The sequence below is a fragment of the Varroa destructor genome, unplaced genomic scaffold (assembly GCF_002443255.2).
Source record: "Varroa destructor unplaced genomic scaffold, Vdes_3.0 BEIS01000002.1, whole genome shotgun sequence".
NCBI lineage: Eukaryota > Metazoa > Arthropoda > Arachnida > Mesostigmata > Varroidae > Varroa > Varroa destructor.
Window position 1 is genome coordinate 51,479,663 of NW_019211455.1, and position 18,864 is coordinate 51,498,526.

An 18,864-nucleotide genomic window follows, 5' to 3' on the forward strand; every position below is an offset into this window, starting at 1 on the left:
GGCGCAAGAAGGCTTCTAGCAGATGCGTAGAAAGATTTGAGAGAAGTACGTTCGAAACTTTACATTACATTGAGTTCGCAACGAAGCTCTTTGCATTGGTCTGGTGACTGTTAATAAAGAAGGAATCATGGAAATGCTTTGAACAATTCTACCGCTTTGTATCAGGCCAGCAGTGATTATTTATGATAGTGCTAACTGTGTCTATCAGAATATAAATAGTCTTTTTGTGGTTGGGTATCCATGTAGAGTGCGTGTGCCGAAAGGTCCGTGTGGTGATAGATCATAGGCGATTTGCCCAAGGGGTAAGAAAAATAGGTTGCGTATCTAAGGAAGCGAACGATGACCTTTTTTGGAGTTGTTTGGCGCGCGTAATATGTCTGAGCAGAGCGTACGGACGCAGCATGGTCGATTTAGCAGCTAAAAGAATAAGGCTAACACATATTCTATGAGCGCTAGTGAAGTTTGTGTTTCAGTGGTGTATAGCAGTAATATACTCTATCGCTGAGAGGATTCGCCCAATCACTTAAGGTATAGACGTATACCTAAATACATGGACTTGGCGTTTGTACTAAGATTTATGTATAAAATTATAGTTCAATTGGTTTGCGTGTGCAGATGCTATCATTTGCTAGACGATATTGAAAAGTTGTGTGAATCAACTACTGAATTCTCTTGTCTCAGTATAAACATATTTTTCTGTAGAAGTTTAACCTATTTGGAACTTCGATCAAGTAAACGTTTTTTTTTTATTATGAGACAGCCAATCTTTTTAATAACAACCATATTCTTCATTGTAACCCATATACTACTCGATAGTGTGATAAATTAAAATGAAAAAGTTCAATTTTTTGTATATATATTTTCTTATTTATATCGTTTTTTTGCTTAGATGATAGCCAATTGACTTCTGAATGCAAACACTTCAACAAAAATTTATGTGTTCATAATAATGTATCACTCGAATGATGTTGACGTACATACTGCTCGTCATCTTATGAGAATAATAATAGTATTATAACTAGCTAATTTCCAGTTTTCTGGAGTTAACCAACGCATCATTAACTAAAGTTAAATACCAATAATTTAGATGTGACTCTGTTAGCAAAAAATTTGCATAAGCTACCATTATCTTTCAAGTTATTCTTACATAGGGACAACAGTGAATTTTGAGAAAAAGAAGGTAAGAGATTCTTCATAAACACGATTAAATATTTTAAAATGAAAAACTATTACGTAGTTGTATTGCGTTAGTGTATCGCATTCGAAGTGTCAGGTAAGCTAGTACAAACATCGGGTACTGAAAGGCAAGTTTGTGACAGATCTGTAGTCTATGGTCGGTTGTAAACGTTTTTAAACCGACTGCGTTAGTCTACTGCGTATTCGTTAAAACGATTTTAATGTTCGCTATGGTTGGATAACAAAGTTTCTGAAACGGCGCTAAATTCAAATTTCGATTGTTGTCAGGCGATCACTACACCTTATTGTTAAGCTAGCGTGACAATGTAGAAAAGATAAAACGTCTTAGAGCAAACGAATATGATTAGGTCTTTAAACTACTCACATGTGAATCACTGTCTAGTCGATAATGGTCCTTGAATTGGACTTTACCATTGTTTCTATTTATAACTCTCATATAATCAACGTCGAAGGAAACCTTATCGATCGAAGCTGGACTACACTTTAAGGCATTTTGCAGGGCACGCGGTTAGGAAATTGTTTGCCAGTGAACTTGACAAAGCCACCAGCTATTGCACTGATGTCTCGTTGGAACGTTTCCCATATCTTATGTAGTAATATTAATAAATATACAAAATATAGTGCACTTATATTATCCACAAACACGTTGATTGCTATTGATTCAAACAATATTTTATTATCATACAGTCAGTCAATCTAACGTTACGTATACGAGCTTGGTTTTTACTCTGCGACCTCCACCCCCTGCCGCCTATTGCGAAGGTGTCTATACAGAGCGGTTCCATTTCTCACAGCAGAACTATATTGGTACGATAAAGGCAAACTTGTAGTAAGTAACATTTGCTGTTTCCAAAGCAGCTAATTACGGCGGTTAAAGACGGTGAACTAACTATAGTTATGAAACATCAGAACATATCAATGCAGATCTATGATCGACCGACTCAGAAATAAAGTGATAATGGTTACCCATCTGACAAAGTAGCTTGCGAAATATTACTCAATTAGTAGTTGGCTTTTGGTAGAGATCATGGATAGATGTCTGACAGGTAAAATTGAGTATAGACAACAATTCAACCTGCCACATTAAGAGCAGTCATTAGATCAGTGCAGTGCTAGTGAGCTGGATTCAATCAACAGTGATATGAGACTCGCTTTAGATGTTTATCACGATCTCAGTTGTTTGATAAGAGTGCTATTCCGATATTGAAACTTTTGTGACACGATGTAGGTGTACTCTGTTCCAAGGAAAGGTTATCTGATAGCACGTTACATATTGTTTGGTATTTCCAAGTTATTGGCGCTGTTTGCACGCACGCCATGGGATCCTGATAGTTCACATACAAAATAATGTCTACAAACTGCGCGTCAGCGTGTAAGGTGAATATATCCTTAGATTATATATGCATTGCAGATCTTTGTGGAAACGGCCTAAAATACGAGGATCTATTCCTCAGAGGCATTTGGCTATCAGCGTTGCTTAATAGGAATAGTCGCCGATTGAACCATCACGCGGCATATGAATATGTGGTCCCTTTCCATATTTTGTTTTTGGATACGTTTTTATTTTTTTTCTCTATGTCGTATAATTGTCATAAACTGGGCTGGGTCACCCTTTTTTGCAAATGATAGAATCTTTTACCATTTTTGTATCTATGAATAGCAATTTGAGAACTCAAATGGATCACCATCTAGCTAATCGTCTGCGACTGACCAAAGTTACTTACGCTACATGCACAATTTTATCCAAATATTACTTATAATTAAGCCAGACACATATATATATATATATATATATATATATATATATGAATATATGCAACGACAAATATTACTCTGTGTTCCCGTAGAGTAACTCTGTTTTTGCCGTATCAATAGAGTAAGCAATATCAGAGTGTAGTTAGATCGGAACGACGATACGCAATAGTATGTGAACAGATCTTACATCTGGATCCGCGTTCGGTTAATAGAAAACATGCTATTACATTGCTTGTTCAGTTAAAGTCATATTGCCATGGCCAACAAGGACAGCTTTGATAAATGAATGGTTTAACAAGATGTTTTTACATTAGTATGGGATCATCGGTGATGGTTATCCTGTTCAACCGTATTAAAGTATTTGATGAGCTATCCGATGCTTGTAAAGTTCGATCATTTCACTGTTTTTTATCTCTATATTGTTCTACATCTTATTTATTAGTAACAACAGAATCAGAGAGGATTTATATCGTTAAATATTGTCCATATGTCGTCTTGAGTGACGATCTTTCTTTCCGTACTAGATGCAATTTATTTTCATTCATTGTTTAGTTGACCACTGTGGTTCCAAAGGTTTAATTTGGACTTCTCGTTAGAACAGAAGTGCTGTTTACCTTAAGGAATATACACATGATAAAATTGAAATAGCAATTCCCTGTGTGTAGCGCGCAGGTATAATATCTCAGTTTGCGACAATGGAGTGGAACGCTGCCTGCGCGCTCTCGATCCTGTCTATAGAACGTACTATTTAGATAAATCTTGTTGTCTTCAAAGACTGCAAATGTGTCCGAATAAAATTTCCTGCTATTTATTTTATTCGATCAGGGCGGCGCCAGTTACTGGTCGGATGGCTTCGCTGACAGCTACACCTCCGCTACGGAAGGCAACATCGTGGCGAGTCACACAGATATGTTTATACCTCGCATCGTTAGCTTTTTCGATTGGGACGCTTATCGGATATAAAAGCCTTAATGCTTTGTTCGACAACGATATAGCATCCTGTATTCTTAATGCAACAGCCATTGTGATAGGTGGGTTTACGCGCGTAAGCTGGAGGGAAACAGTGTGTAAGACTCTCTATAGGCTTCATATGCATTGCAGTGTACGTTGTATTAGCAGACAACTCGGTTTAAGCCATTGTTATGACATGTTGAATTCTAAATTGATGTTGATACTATATTAAGATTCTACTAAACCGGTCAATTTGAGGTTATTGTTCATAGAATACTAAGTAGTTCAATATTCGCTGTGATTTTCTGTGCATGTGCATATACTTTACTTAATCTTCAGATAAGGAAAATTCTCAGAACTGTTCCTTGACTCTGGAAAGACCCAGTGAGCATACCTGTAAATTTGTGTACTTCGACGTAATCTGCTCGGTCATCTATTCAATCATCGGATGCTGGTTCTTTATTGCGTGCACCTCTGAAGCAAAAACACGCCCTGATGAGACGTACGTTGTAAACTCGATTAGATCCATCATGCTTGGAGAAAACAGCGTATAGCATCTTATTTCTTGTTCTTATTTCTTGAACTCACGTTATTGAGCGTAGTAAGGCATGCGCCTTACAGGAACAGATCCAATAATATTATAGTTCACGAAGAGTAAGTAATACGGTGGTAGAATGTTACATGTCATCAACAACCCATTGTTGTTACAGAATACTTCTCAAATTGTTTATTCTAATTATGATGATAGCGACTTGATTAGAAAAATAACATATGGCGAAGAACAATTGTTCTTCAAGACATATACTAAGACAGAGTTCCTAGTGCAGCTATAATTATGTAGCGATGTTAAAGACAAGCGATGGTCATTCTTATGCGTTTTGGTTGCACTGCTATTTTCATTTCAGGGTGATCCAATCGTGGAAGTTGGTCGTCCCCTCAATATTCTTTACATGTATACTCCTTTTGCTTTCGCTGATTTGCTCCTCATTCATCACCAGTGGGTTAGCTTCCTTCTTGGATTCGTTTACACAACAGACAAATAAGTTCAAGTAAGATCCAACTTCAGTGATCCTTTTATACCCTTAGATAGTTTGTTTAAATATATATACATGGATATGTATTTTTTAAATTGTTTTAATGGTTTTTGCCCGAAACTCCAGCGCAAGACTGGGAGAAAGGTGACATTTTTTGGGCAGTTTTCGTAACAACGATTTAGAGGTCCACACAATAGGTTTTGAAAAGAAAAAAGATTTGGTCCGTTTTCTACCACGAAGTTGAAAATGCTGTTGCATCCAAGAAACCGTTGGGAATTAAAAAAAAATTACTGATTTCGTGATTATATTTACTTGGAATTTCAACATGTAAGGTCAGTATTGCCTTGAGATAGCTGAATAAGGGTAATAGTTTAATGAAAGCGCAGTAATGATTCCAATGGAAGTAACTGATAATTGGCATAGAGTAATAGGCAAACGCTTGAAGGTCGCGAAGAAGACTAGACTACAACAGTGGACTATTTGAGTCAGGACCGAACTGAACAATGAAGAAATATACAGAACTACTAAAGGAATACAACTGAATTGCTAGAACAGCAAAATAACGTAGTGATTCGAATGGTGCAACAGAGGTTTCACTGATAAAAGGTGATGGAAGAATTGCAACAAGAACATTGCGACAGGATAAGAAGAAAAACTGCAACGGGGTAACGGAAATAAGGTAATAAGGTGTACAACAATTTCAAAGATCTGGCTTTAGGACTCGAATTCAGACCAATAAAATCAACCCGTTTAGATTCGGGCTAGATTCGAAAAAAAAAGTTACGTGCTAACGTTGGCTAGCGTTCGGTATGATTTCGAGAAGAAGATTAACAAGCGTATGGACTGACATACTATTGGAAAATGCAGGAAGATGTTGCACAGATGCGATACTGCTCTTCAAGGTAGAGGTCGACTAGTGACAGGCGCTAGGTTTAGATAATGGTGGTTATTACCATTAAAGCATACACTGTTGACTATTAATTAAGTAAACATAAATTATCAGTGTTAGTATCGTTATTACCGCAAGATCTGTTTGCCACTTGATCTGTTTATAAATCGTTATCCGTATTATCATACACAGTTTCGCATTTTTTTCGAGCAACTTCGTTTGATGAAATCCTCTCAACATGGAAGCTCGTATGATACTCAAAATATTTCTCGGATAAAACTGGCCAGTGTATACCTGATGTGTGTTTATACGTAACAAGCTTATCTGTAACTGCCTATAGATGTATTTGTTACGCCCTATGCCTTATTTTTTTCACAACTGACTGCATTACATAACTTACGTCGTTTTTATTTTGGTCCGTTCGTCGTGCCCTGCTTGATTCGCAGCTGTCTTCGTTTCAAATTGTCAAACCATCTGACGCTGATAAATGCGACCTCATTTAGCAATCAAGTCCGCACCTTTGGAGTCGTAGCTGAGACGTTTACGTGGCTGTGCACGACAACATGGCTACTGGCACTCGGTTTGCTCATCTGTAGATGCTGTGTCGCCGCTGATTTCGTCACAAGTAACGAGGTAAACATGGTGGACGATCTGGTCAAAAAGGTTTCCACTCGGCTTCAGGCTCGCTTCAAGACCACGTCTGTTCCCACCGTCTGGCGAACGCGCGTAGCTAACGTTGCTAAGAACGCCACTGCTACCTCATTTACTGGTAGCAATGCTCCGTCTTATGAAACTGAAATTTTAGCTTACTAAAACTTCCATCGATGCCACAAGGCCTAATTGCTTAAGCTTGTCGAAATGCTGAATTTTTGACCAGCTCAAAGTTTCTTAGGTAATACGCGCCCCATTTCCGAGCACCGTTTCTTGCTGTAACACTATGTTCGCGTTAATTAACTCAGTAGCTTGAGCTACAGTCGTTAGGTGGCGGTAGCAGTTATACAAGTCACAACCGTAAAGGGCGCAAGACGTAAAACGCTACTGAATTCTGTTGTTTACTGCTGAGCTTTAGATAGCTGAAAATCCTACTGACCGGACACACTAGATGAAGTCTTTCTTTCCAGAGATACTTGTATATATATATTTCACGAAGATATATATTTCGAGTATCTAACTAGTATATTACTTTTAGTTGAATCTGTCGTTTGAGCGATATTAGGCCAAAATGCTTGTCTTTGAAATGTTCGCAGACGATTGCCCTATGCACAACGTTGTGGAATGGAGTGCTTCATGCCACATTATTTGTTCGTTACAGTTATCGTTCCTGCTGTACGCATAGGCATCTGTTTTTATTGCGCGAACAAGCCATGTAAAATCAATGTGCTTGGATAACACATTGCATGATAAGCTATCAGTCGATATTCTAGAAGTTAGCGGCCTAGACGCGCTATGTATTCAGTGTAAAAGTATTATGGCATCGAAGTGCTGCAAAACAGTTTTCATTCAATGTCAGTTTTTAAAAATAACAAGTGGAGTTGCCTGTTTGGTTAATCGTACCTATTATGCTATTTAATTTTAGTACACCTAGTTGCTACAGGTCATTCTACAAACATCGACCTCGATGATCCTTCCAACAAGCTTTTTTGTCGAAGTAACTGATCGTTAATTTTGACCTTTATTTTTATTTGACAGTATTCGTGTTGAAACTGTTTGGTTTGTTTTAATTTTTCCCATAATTACTGTTAATGTCTTTTATGTAATGTAATAAACATGTGCGCGAATATGTGTGTTTCTGATTAGAAAGTCGCAGATCATTATTAATTATAGTGCACCATGCATGCGGTTGCGTCTGTTGCTTCCACACAGGTTGCATCCTCAACGATAAGCTGGCATAGTTTTTTTGCGCTCTAACTGCGAATCGCGTGTCGCATCATTGAACTAGCCTAAATTTGGCATGGTAAAGCATGTAAGGTCATTATGAGAATCCAGCTATATAAGGAAATGGTGTACCCGCATTTGCATGGCAGAAGACTTTTACTTGCACGATCACAAATACATTGCAACATTAGGCCTATTGAATGCAGGCGTGTGGTAGAAATTGTGGTTGGGGCTCGACTGTCCTTCTAGTTCTCGGCTCGGTACCCTTAATTTTATATGACATTTTCGGTGCGGTATATATGTCAATGCGTGTTCTTTCGCAGCCGGCATGAGTGTGCTCCTTTTTTTGCTAAAAGATACGTATCTCTGTGTCACTTGCTGTAGCTGATCTGCACTTCGCTGGCGCGTTTTGTAGCCCGATTATGAGCTAAGCTTCATCACGCAGCGATGTGAAATTGTCATGGGCTGCCCCATAAGAATCTGACTGGTGTTTTGCGACTGAACGTTTTGCCGACAGCAGCAGCAGCCACAAAGCATGGGTACCGACAGCTCACCAACTGTGAATCTAGCTGGCAGGAGCCGCATCGAGGCGTGCAGCTGGTGCGATTCTTTTGGCCTAACCTATGGATCAGTTAAAGATTTGCTCAAGAATTGGCGAAACGACAATTCCCAACAGCGCACGTTGCTGCGACCGGCGGAGTGGGTACACTCGTCTTCGACCGAGATACAGCAGGCGGCAGCTGACGCACACCATCGGCAGCAGCATGTTCCGCCAACGATACTGCCTTTGGTTACATACAGTCATCGCGCTAGCACGACGACGCTTAGCGACACGGACTATGAGAGTGCTATGGGCGACAGCCAAACCGAGAATACTTCATTGATAGGGTCGGAGTTGGACCTCGGAGCCAGCGGTGACGGGTTTCGGAAACGTTAGACGACTAACCAGTCAATTCTGGAAGCTTTTCATAAATGAGTAAAGTTTTAGGGGATGCATATATATATATATATATATGGATTTTGATCGTCCACCCATCACTAGTACTGTATAGCCGCTTTAGTAGATTGTCATGTTGCAACTTTTTGTTGACTCAGCTGCGTATTTTCTTAATAAGAATAATGTGGTCAACAGCTATGTCAACGACAGGGAAACTATAACTCAACAAACTACAATTACAATAATAGCGAAATTCATAAGCGGTAGCATCAATCCCATAATGTAACTGCACGGAGCCAACCATGCGCCGACAGCTCGCATTATATGGACCTTTCTATATATATCTATATATATCTTTGCCTAATCCTGTTATTACCATTGACTAGTGAAATCGTTGTTCGTCCGATCCCAGCCCTTGACACTTTTCGACCAAAAGCTCTCTCATCATCCGCTGCGCAGTGTGCCACTTTTATGCCAACTTTATGCAGTCTCGTAGTATTTACTTGTCCGTGAATTGCATGCTATTCTGATCACCATTAGAATGTTCAACTCTAAACACCTTTCGTAGGTCTTCATCAAAGCAGAAAGAAACGCTACGCCCGCTCAACCTGCTGGATCTGATAGCGCCTACCCGATATTCGATTCGTTCTTAGCCGTTTGCTCGCCTTGGCAATAAACTAGTGCTGCTTGCAGATTTATGGGGTTAGATTTGGTGGCGCTCATCAAAATCTGACCGATAAAATAGACAAAACCAATGGACTTCTTGCATCCTTGTTGGTCTCCGTGTGCTTGTACGATACGTTCCAGTATATGATAGTGGCTGACGACTCGGACGATTTTGAACCGGAATCCCGGGTAGCTACCTCAACGCCAGTACCGTCTCCGGAAGCGGGGCCGGCCACGACCTCATCCCGACCAGGTCCCAGCCAGGTACCTGAATTCTACCCCTCTCCGAATGAAACTTAAATCGCGCCGTCGTATTTTGTCAATTGTTCGATACTCTATCGCTTTGAGGGAGGATATCTTAACGTTCGGACTGAAGATCCCAGCTTGAAAGACTCCGTAGCATTATCGTCAACACCAACGCCGCCGCCATCATCAAAGCCTCTACATCTGCGACTCTACGACCCGATTCCCTCCACCTTGGCCTTCCTATTTAGTATTTTGTTGTGATAACTAACATTTACAGCATTAAGATATTTTTGTGCACATCCCGTCTTCTAATCTGTGACACCCATGTTTTTCGAACAATCTTGATGGACTCAACTGTATTTCTGGCCAAATAGTGCCCGGATTAGGTTTTCCGGAAGACACAATTAGTGATGAGATGATTAACGAGATAACTAACGCTAAGATTGTGTTTCCCAGTACATTCAAAGTAACAAACAGTATTTCTGGCAAAAGCAGCTTTATATATCGTATATGGTGCGTAAGAGGGCCAGAAAACCTGATTTTAATATTCGTACTTCGCTTTGGGGTTAGTTAAAATGCTGAATGAACAACTGATTGATTGTTGCATTCGCCCTGAGGATAGAAACAAAAAATCTAACCTTCACAAAAATACTTACATGCCAAAGACAGATTCGATAGGTAACAGAGTTGCAGTATAAATATATGGACCAAAGTTGACGGAGAGAGATGCTTCTAGGAGCTGAGCTGAAATGATAAAGTGTGTGCTTGAATTGAAAAATGACCTACTTCCTAGGAAACAGTCGTTGTCCACATTGAAACATACATACAATATCCATTTGTACGCTCGTGCATTAAGGCAGCGAGCTGAAATCTTCGTCTTTAAAATTGTTACTTGTAAACTGGGTCGCGTCATTCACGATAAAATGAATAAGGTAACTGATAATATAAAGCGATTTTTGTTTATATGAATGAGATGTTCACATAAAATCGATCAAATATGGTTCAAGTGAGATGTACAATTTTACTTACCAAGAACAAATCTACAAAGCGTAGAGGCATGTATAGAGGGATGAAGAAAAGCTGTCAATTGACATCTAGGTGAGTACGATATCATGTAATTAAAGCTCAGAACGATGACAACTTGTCTCAAAAGTAGCTTAACTTATGCTCAACAGTAAAAATTAGCTTATAATTTTTATGAAAATATTTCTTAGTGGAGGATTAATGGTGGAGGAAACATACAATCATTAGCCAGGCACGGTAGCTTCTAACGAAAGATAAAAAAAGTATTAAGAACATAAGCCGGTCGGTTGTTCATATTTGTTATACCAAATGCCTTAGCAAACTGACCTTATTAGCGTAAACGTACAAAATGCGTGTGAAGAACTTTCTACGAGGAATATGTTCAGATTCTGAGTAAATTAACATCGATTTATATATGCTACTGCTGCCGCTGCTGCTGCTGCTGCTGCTATGAATTTCAGAACAAATAACAACTTTGACCACAAGAAGAGTTCGTTCCATGGCTAGGACCGTAACGTCGGTTACCACCTTGAAACTTTAGGCCGTTTATATTAATATTTAACTAATGGGTTCAGTTACGCGAGAGTCAAGCAAATGTTTTCAGTACGCATTATCGGTATAGCAGCTCGCGAGCTTCGCCCTGCGCTCGTTCGCTATTTAAATCTTTGCGAGTGGCGCACACGCTCTGCCGCTATCGGATGCTGCTGTCGTTGTCTGATCGTTCACAGCACATCAACAACAAATACAAAGTCGTCTATCTAAGTAGAAAAAAAAGACGTACGATCCCAGATCGACTTACGCCGCTCAAACAGACGTCAGTTTCTACTGATAGTAAATGAACGATCAAGGCTATGAATTCAGCAAGGGATCAGACTGAATAGATTGGGCAAAACGAGGACCTCAATTTTTGAATATTCTAACACGATGGGAAACAGATGACAATGACCATTACACAATTTACAGTCGTTACATTAAACGTTTTCCCTCATTACCTTCAGGGTGAAATAAAAAAGTGGGAAAAATCTTGGAAATGGTAGATTTCATAAGCTTTGTAGGTCTTCTCGTTGACGTAATCACGCATGACATTTTATAGGAATAGGTAAATCTGGGTTTTGCGAAAAATAGGCAAGCGAGACTTTGTGCTCTTCCATTAGAATTGATTTAAGCCAAATTGTGGCCTTCTTCGCCCTCGCTTGTCCTTTCGTCAAATCAATGTAGTTTACTAATCAGCTTGGTTTGAGAATGTTGTTTCAGCTAAATATTTATTGTCAAAATAGTTCATGTAAACTACAAACGCGATGTTGGTCAACCATTACACTACCGTATGTCCAGTGGTCCACTTAAACGAGCGTACACTAAGGGCTATATAGATTACGTGTTTCAGAGATTTCAGAAAATACAATGTAGAGATATTCACATAGTTAAATAAATACGAAACTTTTTGCCGCACTCAACTTTGTGGGCTGACAAGCGGAGTTACTGAACTAGACCGTAACATATTCATACAGGCGACTGGCATAAGGGTTGCCATTTATTCATTTTAAATGATTTTAGGCGTCGCAGATTCTGAGACGCATCACCGCCTAAAAGATGCTTTCCCGAAATACGCACGCAAGTACGTTCTGAACAATTTTTACTTGTTCAGAAAAGAACCTGATGATCTGCATTTTCCAGACGTGTGATCACGTATTATATTCTAACCGTTGTAACATTAGTAGTACGTCTATCATTATGTGACACTATTACTGCGGCGTATAGCAACACTGGGGAATATAACAAGACATCACTGTAAAGTTGATGCGGAAGCGTTTAGGTAGCGTTCAGGAGTTGTTATTCAGACATCTGTATGAAAACAATAAGGATGCAAATCGCTTTATTGTATGCTTCAGGACGGAGCCTGCTCTTCACTTAAATACTCTTAATTGGCCTTTTTTCAAATTAGGACAGCCATGTACGAAGGACTATCTAGTTGGTACACAGTTCACCAACAATGACAGCGTTCCTTATAGTCATAATAACGTGGTTAAGAAGCACGATAAATCATCACTACTAGTAGTGACAATAATCATTACCCTTATGATCATCAACAAATGGGTTAGCATATTTGTAGCTAACGGACATTATTATTATTTCAATCTAACATAGTACGTTTTAATGGGTTAAAAAATTCTAATTAAATATATGATCCGATATAATTTAGATGCATTGGGGTGGCTGAACTTCATACAGAAAACTTGACGAAATACTGTAAAGAATTATTACCTTATCATTAGAATAATAGAATAATAATGACAAAATAAATAAACAAATAAATATTGTAGTTACAAAATGAGCACTATTTATTTTCAGTGACCATACTCGTGCAAACGAAACGTACCGTATTGTATTGTATTGCAAATGGCCTGTGGGACCTTGTAGGGGTGGGTTATGGGCGATAAAGACAATTGCTAAACGAGGCTTCGACCTATTTGAAATATTTAATTCAAATACCGGATACATTTTATAACAAAAGAAGAGTTTCCTGTTCAGAATGGGAAGTAAATTTACGGTATTCAAAAATGTAACGCGCTCGTCTTTTTCTTGGACAGGCAATTGTTTTGAACCTTTAGCACTTGAAGTGATGAAGTTTTCAACTTCTAGTTTGAAATTCAAAATAGTTAATAAAGTTGCGTAATTTTAAAAAAAACTTCGGCAGTGACATAAAATTAAAAAAAAAAAAAAGAAATTGGTTTCAGACCCGCCTATTATTCACAACACATGCGAATAAATATAAGCATCCAGAAGAATAAATATTTCTGAAGCATCTCAATATTGTATTCCAATGGTAGATCGATCAAATGCCTTAAACTAAAGGTAAAGCCTAAGAATTAACAAAATTATACACAAATAAAAATCTGCGACATAAAAATGTTGCCAGAACATAGTAATCTCTAGAAAAGAATCAGACAAAATATTACTACGATTATAGAATGCTACGATAAGGTGCTATAGAGATTCAGCTGTACGACTTAGTCATATGGACCGATACTTGAAACATCGGCTGGCGGTGTCCTAAGTACTTCCTGAATTCGAATTAGATGTATTTGCTTTTAATGGTTATTTTTATATACAATAAATAACAAAAACTTTATTGATGTTACATGAGAGGCTGTGTGCTGACCCTAGCATTGACTCTATCGCTATGGCCAACTTTTATCAGCGATATGATATGTATTTTTTATACTAGCAAAATATTCTTACGTCTAAATTTTGAAACTGCTACACGACGGCCATTGACAACCGCTCATAAGCAGGTAGGGCACCATTTTTTACAATACAATGATACAGTATTAGTCGTAGTTAATAACTCAGTGTACTGTTTCTAATAGAAGAACGTTTACAGCAAAAAAGTTATGACAGCCATCATTCCAAAAAAAAAAAAAGAGCAGGTAAACGCACCTTCCGAAGACCTGCATCTTGCGATATCTGCTCGATCCCATAAGACGACCGTCATGTTCTCCCTGGTTTGCCTCTTTGCCTCACCTAGCAAACATATCTCTTAGCTCCAAGCTCCTCTACATATCTTTAGCAGTGAACTATATTGCTAAGAAAATGGAATGCCCAACGGCGATACCGCACGCAAAACTCTGGATATCGTTAACTAGAGAAGCTGCGCGCTCTATCAGCACTGCTGGGAGCCAGGTCTATTCCTAAACTAAGGTAATCGCACATTTGAATTCAAAGAACTTGAATGGTCAAGTCAAAGGCGAAAGTATATTTTTTATATTTATGCAGTCAATATATACTCAAACGTTAACAATGAGCTAGCTATTGCCCAGATGCCAGGAGAGATTTGCCAATTAGGCTCCTCGAGCCAAACTCGAATCTAGCTGTATCCTGGTAAAGGTATAAAAACCTACATAGTAATTTCTTGATAAAACGCTCGAGTAGATGAATTCTGCCCACGTTTTCCTTTATTATTACTCTTTTTATACCAGCTAATAAACCAGAAGTTGGCCGTACCCGCGTCAACATGTCAAGCTCGTCTTCAGCATGTAACTTGTAACTTCAGCCAACATTTGTTCGCGTGCAACTTCAATAATATGCAATCCATTCTAAAAACAACTGCTGTTGTCAATTGTCCTTGTGTATATATATTACTGGGCCATGACGTTAGTATAATAAAGGTTATTTTGAGAATGTCGCAGCAAATAACCATACCGGCTTCTAATAAGCAAGGCTGTTAGCAGGTTTTATTTACCGATTCTATTTACCTGTTATATCTTTAGTCTCAAAAAATTCTCTCTTTGTTTACATCGAGAGTTAGATGTGTCGAAATAACAATAAAATAATAAAAAATACATTTTTGGGTATGCAGTTTTTATAATGGACATGATCGAATCTCATTGACACTCGGCGCTCCGACACAACATTTATAAGGTACATGGGCGCTGTAGCCCTAGTAATGCATTAACTGGACACTATTAATCATAACAACAGTTTGTTGCCTGTTGCAAGTATATAGGAAAACTTCTACTTTCACGTTTAGCCCGGTCCTACCAGATGAAAATATTTAACACAACAAATAAACAATATAAATGTTATAAGTACAGAAAATAACAAACAACGGTGTTTGTCAATCGGTTGCTGTTAGTACGAAAAAGGCACATCGACATTCGAAACCTTCCGTCTAAATTCTTCATCAGCGCTACGCGGGAATACGAGGAACAAAGATGTCTCAAAGGCGATCAAGTACGGTACCTATGCTTTGTAGCTACTGGGTTCGAATAGGTAATTATATCATAGGCATTTTATTACTTCACGCTTTATATGATATCTAACAATTGTAGCAGAGTCACACATAAAAATAGAATAAAAGCACGAAGGTTCCCTTTATACTAGTCGGTAACGGACCGTCCTAGTCGATCGGTAGGGTCTTTGGCCACCTAGTCAGCAAACCGTGCCGACTTATCTTCTTGAGCTTTTAAACATAAAAATACAGATTTAGATAGTTTTACAGACGAGGACAGGCGGTACGTTTAATATCCTTCACTATTGCGTTTACCAGGGGTTTGCAATCGTTCCAAGAGCTTTTCCGTGACCTCCAAAAGATGCGATAAGTTTTCCTCCTGATGAAACCTTTTGAACGTGGTGCACTGTTGTGATAAGATAGGATGGGCCTGAGACTGCGTGCTGTTCATGGCCAGCTCCAATAGCTCCACCGCTCAGGTGACCGCCTTTTGGCAAAACTGGAGTTCCTTTGACGATTCCACCACCAATACTTCCGTGTCCGCTCTTGACGATAATCGGAGGGCCCTGGATGACAGGGGACCCTTTGATGATTGGTGCTCCATGGCCACCGATGCCTCCAATGGGTCCCTTCAGTATAATGGGTGGGCCCTGAATTATGGTTCCTTGACCAATGCCGCCAACGCCTACTCCGTGTCCACCTTTTAGACTTAGCGGTGCTATCTGGATAGGAGGCCCGTGATTGATTCCTCCTCCAATATGTCCACCCTTAACGATAATAGGAGGACCCTGAATAATCGGCCCGTGCCCACTGCCTCCTAGAATCCCGCCATGGCCCTTGCCACTTAGAATAATCGGTGGTCCTTGGCTAATTTTTGCTGGCCCGTGTCCGTTGCCAGTACCGCCTTTGAAGAAGATAGGCGCCCCACCGTGCCCACCAATATCTCCTCCATGAAGCCCACTCTTAAGCAGGAACGGGCCGCCTGCATGACTCGTGCCAAGACCTCCACTGTAACTGTTTTTGATAATAATAGGCTGCCCGTGAGTTATTGGACCATGACCTCCAGTCAGATGTCCACCGATACCACCGCCCCCGAGAATTCGGAAACCTCCAATGCCTCCTGCGGATACCGACCCTAACAGGCTGACGTAGGCAACGAACGCAAGCATATTGATGATGCGCAGCAACTTCCACTTCGTGAGACGGCTCCACCACTATCGCGACGATTTCTTCTTTTTTCTTCGTCTACAACGACGACGACGCAAATCCACACAGCTCAGTCCACGTCAACTCAACGCAACTCCAACGTCTAACAAATACCGAGAAGTAGACAACAAGGGGTTCGGACGTATGTACGACGACACAAAACGAGTGGTTACTACCATCACCACTAGCACCACGAAACCCCCGACGACTAACTCTGACTGCACTTCACTCTCACCGACGACGATGTGTTGAACGTTTTTGGCATTATGCTTTTATACAAAAAAATAGCCAATGCGCTTATGCAGGCAACAGAGGCAAAGGGGGTTCTGTTAGGAGAGGATAACGAGAGAGGCGCTTCGGTTTAAAGAGTAGAATAGACATATGTCAAACATGAAGCTGGTTGGTGTGACTAGGTTGTCCTTTCCCACATGATCAAACCGTACCCGGGTAATCCGGACTCAAACCTACCCGTAAGCATCTGCAATAGCGTAAATTGAATAGTATACGTCCATTATACAAGTTATGAATGCCGCTCATATGTACAGCTATGTGAAAAAAGCTTCGAAATTTGACGTTTGCTATAACATCCGTTTCGCCGCGTGCATCTAGCGCGTCATCGCTATCACACGTACTGAGGGCGGCGATGTCGACGGTGCCGAAAGTGCCATGCGCACGGAGCAAAGCCTTTCACGGCCCCTGACGCCATAGTGCTTGTGCAAAGACGCGGGTCTCGGGCGCTCGGGTTCGTGGCATCTATCGTCGATAGTGTATGTCATCTGACTGACACCAGCGCTCCGGAGCGATGTCATAAGCGACGAATGCCAGCCCGCCATAATTAAAGTTTCGCCAACATCGATATTGATTTTCGTCCAGTTACATTCGTATGGTCATATTGTCACGTGCGAGTGATCCGTACGTTCATAGAAACATATACTGGAGCGGCCTGATAGGCTACTGACACGCGGAGGGACATCATCGTTAACGAGCGTTGATAGCGAATAAACAGATAACGATAGTACTGGTGATCAGTAAAGCTGTCCTAAGCGATACTGGCTCCCCTTCATGCCCTGCCTTTCCCCATTTAACTCATCGCCGTACATGATACAGAACCGACAGGAGACATTCGTATGTGTTACTACCATACACAGCGTACAGCACACACTTCAGCTGCTTGCAATGTCGGTAGACAGGGACAGGAAATGTATTGAGTTTTGCGTACATTGGCTTCAATAATGCGGCTGAACAAATAGGTCATGTCCATTGACGAAAAAAACGATTTAAGAAGTGCGGCGTTTGTACCGCTCCGACTGTTTCCTTTACTTGCAATTGAAATCATTCTATAATAAATGAGATAATCGCTCTGCAATCGTGACTCGGAGGCCAATAGCTTTTACTAGAAAAGCCCCTTCGTCTTAGAGATGCGTGCTGTTCATTTGCACAGGGCACCTGGTGATCTAATCGTGAGGAATCGTCTGCTTGTGCAGCCGTGGTACACGTTATTCGCCCTCACAGGGCAGCTAACTTGGGTTTAATTATAAAGCACGGTGCTTATGTTTATTATATTATTAAATATAAAATCAAATCAAAGATTCTATGGGCGGTAATCCTATTGTCTGTAGCCGGCTAGTAACATTGTCGCAAAGCTGCCATTCACAAGGGACATCGTTACATGGATTTTATTTTTTGAGGTTGTTGTTTTTTTTTGAAAGGATGGCAATGGTAAACCACTAAAGTGTTAGTCTATGTGCTTTGATAATATCGCTTATTCAAAGCAAGAGAGACATACCAAATAAATAGGCCATAGAAATACAGAAAATAGATAAGCGTCGGAAAATTTCTATTGTCACCTATACCAACCTGAAGTAACCGACGTAAACAACAGAAACTGAGTCCTACACTCAGGTCGTCTGGACAATTAGGTATCAAAAAGACACTTTTTTCATTTTACCGTAGTATGCCATTGTGAGGGTCTGGCGATTTAGTGAATAATATTTAAATGACAGAGCTTTTTCTTTTAAATATCGCCAAGTTGACACCGTGGGTTGTGATTTTGTAACATCTCAACAGTGAATTCACGCCCTTACAGGGGATGCAGCGATAGAACTTAGAAAAATGTTGTGGCCGCAATGCTTTTTTTAGAGAACATTTATTTTCATAGATTTTGCAGCCGTATTACGGAGTTTATCCTTAAATACGTATGACGTTTATACCTGCAAACACTTAATGTGAAAAGAACGTTTTATTGCTGTTATAGAATATTCAAGCTTAAGAAAAGATATATGCTTGTGCGCTATACAACAGATCTGTCTGACCGATTCGAACCTGCACATACAGCGGTTTCGGAGCTGCACGGACT

At 39.9% G+C, this 18,864-nt stretch overlaps 2 protein-coding genes across 7 annotated transcripts; one reads left to right on the plus strand and one right to left on the minus strand.

Annotated features, from left to right (window-relative positions):
* Positions 1-19: 19 nt before the first annotated feature.
* On the plus strand, positions 20-12,905 carry LOC111245778 (uncharacterized). Of its 6 annotated transcripts, none has more exons than XM_086978876.1 (7): positions 20-528; positions 3,778-3,983; positions 4,243-4,405; positions 4,809-4,904; positions 6,273-6,459; positions 8,219-8,677; positions 9,446-9,584. In XM_086978876.1, the coding sequence occupies exons 2-6, from the start codon at positions 3,800-3,802 to the stop codon at positions 8,636-8,638; spliced, it is 1,050 nt and encodes a 349-aa protein (XP_086835002.1). In that variant the 5' UTR covers positions 20-528; positions 3,778-3,799; the 3' UTR covers positions 8,639-8,677; positions 9,446-9,584. The 6 variants fall into 6 exon arrangements, with proteins under 6 accessions (XP_086835002.1, XP_086834998.1, XP_086835001.1 ...); XM_086978872.1 differs by having other exon boundaries at positions 25-302; positions 4,809-4,952; XM_086978875.1 differs by having other exon boundaries at positions 26-528; positions 4,809-4,952; positions 8,222-8,677.
* A 1,872-nt stretch (positions 12,906-14,777) lies between these two features.
* LOC111245780 (uncharacterized) lies at positions 14,778-16,764 on the minus strand. Its single transcript, XM_022794545.2, has one exon. It carries the CDS (start codon positions 16,469-16,471, stop codon positions 15,614-15,616), a length of 858 nt encoding a protein of 285 aa, XP_022650280.1. The 5' UTR covers positions 16,472-16,764; the 3' UTR covers positions 14,778-15,613.
* Positions 16,765-18,864: the final 2,100 nt, after the last annotated feature.

What these genes read in the sequence shown, in the direction of transcription:
- LOC111245780 (XM_022794545.2), bottom strand. Translation starts at nt 16,471, where the DNA reads ATGCTTGCGTTCGTTGCCTACGTCAGCCTGTTAGGGTCGGTATCCGCA.
- LOC111245778 (XM_086978872.1), top strand. Translation starts at nt 3,800, where the DNA reads ATGGCTTCGCTGACAGCTACACCTCCGCTACGGAAGGCAACATCGTGG. An exon ending in CAACAGACAAATAAGTTCAA is followed by an intron (nt 4,953 to 6,272) that starts GTAAGATCCAAC and finishes CTTGATTCGCAG; the next exon opens with CTGTCTTCGTTTCAAATTGT. An exon ending in ATTTCGTCACAAGTAACGAG is followed by an intron (nt 6,460 to 8,218) that starts GTAAACATGGTG and finishes TTTTGCCGACAG; the next exon opens with CAGCAGCAGCCACAAAGCAT.